The sequence below is a fragment of the Dendrobium catenatum genome, unplaced genomic scaffold, assembly GCF_001605985.2.
Source record: "Dendrobium catenatum unplaced genomic scaffold, ASM160598v2 fragScaff_scaffold_1517, whole genome shotgun sequence".
Taxonomy (NCBI): domain Eukaryota; kingdom Viridiplantae; phylum Streptophyta; class Magnoliopsida; order Asparagales; family Orchidaceae; genus Dendrobium; species Dendrobium catenatum.
In genome coordinates this window covers 2604-4009 of record NW_021319979.1, presented here as the reverse complement: position 1 = coordinate 4009, position 1406 = coordinate 2604, and the positions used below count along the sequence as shown (strand labels likewise).

General features: G+C 44.5%; 1 protein-coding gene across 1 annotated transcript in view; it reads right to left on the bottom strand.

Moving 5' to 3' along the window:
* The window catches only part of LOC110115265, a 3386-nt gene extending 2582 nt beyond the window's left edge, over window positions 1–804 (bottom strand). Inside the window, exon 1 of the mRNA XM_028700411.1 lies at window positions 45–804. Coding sequence (XP_028556244.1) covers window positions 45–804 — 760 coding nt within the window. The remainder of the gene's footprint in view (window positions 1–44) is intronic.
* Window positions 805–1406: the final 602 nt, after the last annotated feature.

The window sequence follows — 1406 nt, the reverse complement described above, 5'->3', positions numbered from 1 at the left end:
TGGTCGAGGTGGCAGGTATTTTGTATTGAATGAAGAGCTGCGACCACGATTCGGTTTTCCCTGTCTGTCACGAGAAACGGGTGTTCTGTTGGTATATAAGGCTTGATTTTCTGAAGGGGAATATGTATCCCGTTGAAGCTCATTTTGAATGTGTATTTCTTCACTGCATAGCAGTGAGTATAAGCCTTCGAGATTAAGGGAATGTGGGGAGGTCCTGATTGCTGCTTTGAGAGGGTTATAAGTCGCCGGTAACCCATTTAAGATGAAGATTATTATGTCTTCAGAATCCACATTCGATCCAGCCGCTACGATATTGTCTATAATGGTTTTGATTTGAGTGAGATATTGCGCAATCGACTGGTTCCCCATCTTCACATTGTGGAGCTCATGTTTGAGCTGTATTACTCTCGATCTGTTGGTGGGTTGCAGCCGGGTTTCGAGCGTTGCCCAGATTTCGCTCGAGGTAGATAAATGAATGATATAAGGCAGGACTGAAGGTGAGATGGTAGAAATCAGTGCTGAAACCAGATTCTGGTCTATGAGCTTCCATAGACGGTGGTCGGTGCTCTGCTCGGATGGGCAAGTGGATTTTCCGGTGAGATATCCATCAAAGCCGTTTGCAGAGAACGATTTGAAGATCTGAAGTCTCCAGATCGCATAGTTGTCGCTTGATAGCTGGACATTGACGATGGACTTCAGATTCGACATGAGAAACTTCAGCGGTGTCGGAACAGTGAAATTTGCCATGGATTCCGACAAAGAAGAAGATGCTGAGGTGCTGGAAGAAGATCCTTGTTCTCCCATTTGGATAAGTTGAGATGTGCGCTAGCACTGGAGCTCTGATACCATAAAAAATTCCTGCAAAACAAAGATGATCGGCAGAAAAAGAAGCAGAGAGAAGAAAAGAAACAGAGAGTAGCCTTTAGAATATTTCCATTTGATTCATCAGATGATCATAATGCTACAGTAGCAATACATCGTATATATGGGAGAAGGAGCAGCTTCTAGAGTCTGGCAGGTTCGTTAGTAATGTGGTAGTGGAGCAGAGATAAGAATGGGCCAATTGTATTGAACCACGTGTGCTGGACCTGAATAAACAATGCTGTTCTGCGAGGTAGAGGAAGGTATGTGTTAACAGGCCCCCTCAAATTAACTGTCGAGAGGCTGGACGGTTAATTTGGTCCGAAGTGTTGTAAATCTGGGAGCGGAGAGAGCTTTGGTGAGGAGATCTGCAGGTTGATCAACGGAGCTTATGTGCAGGACATCAATATCTCGGTTCTTAATGTGATCACTGATAAAGTGATAATCAATCTCTATATGCTTGGTCCGAGCATGAAAAACAGGGTTGTGTGCGAGAGCTAATGCGGAGACATTGTCACAGTAAAGCTGGGTTGGCGTAGATTGAG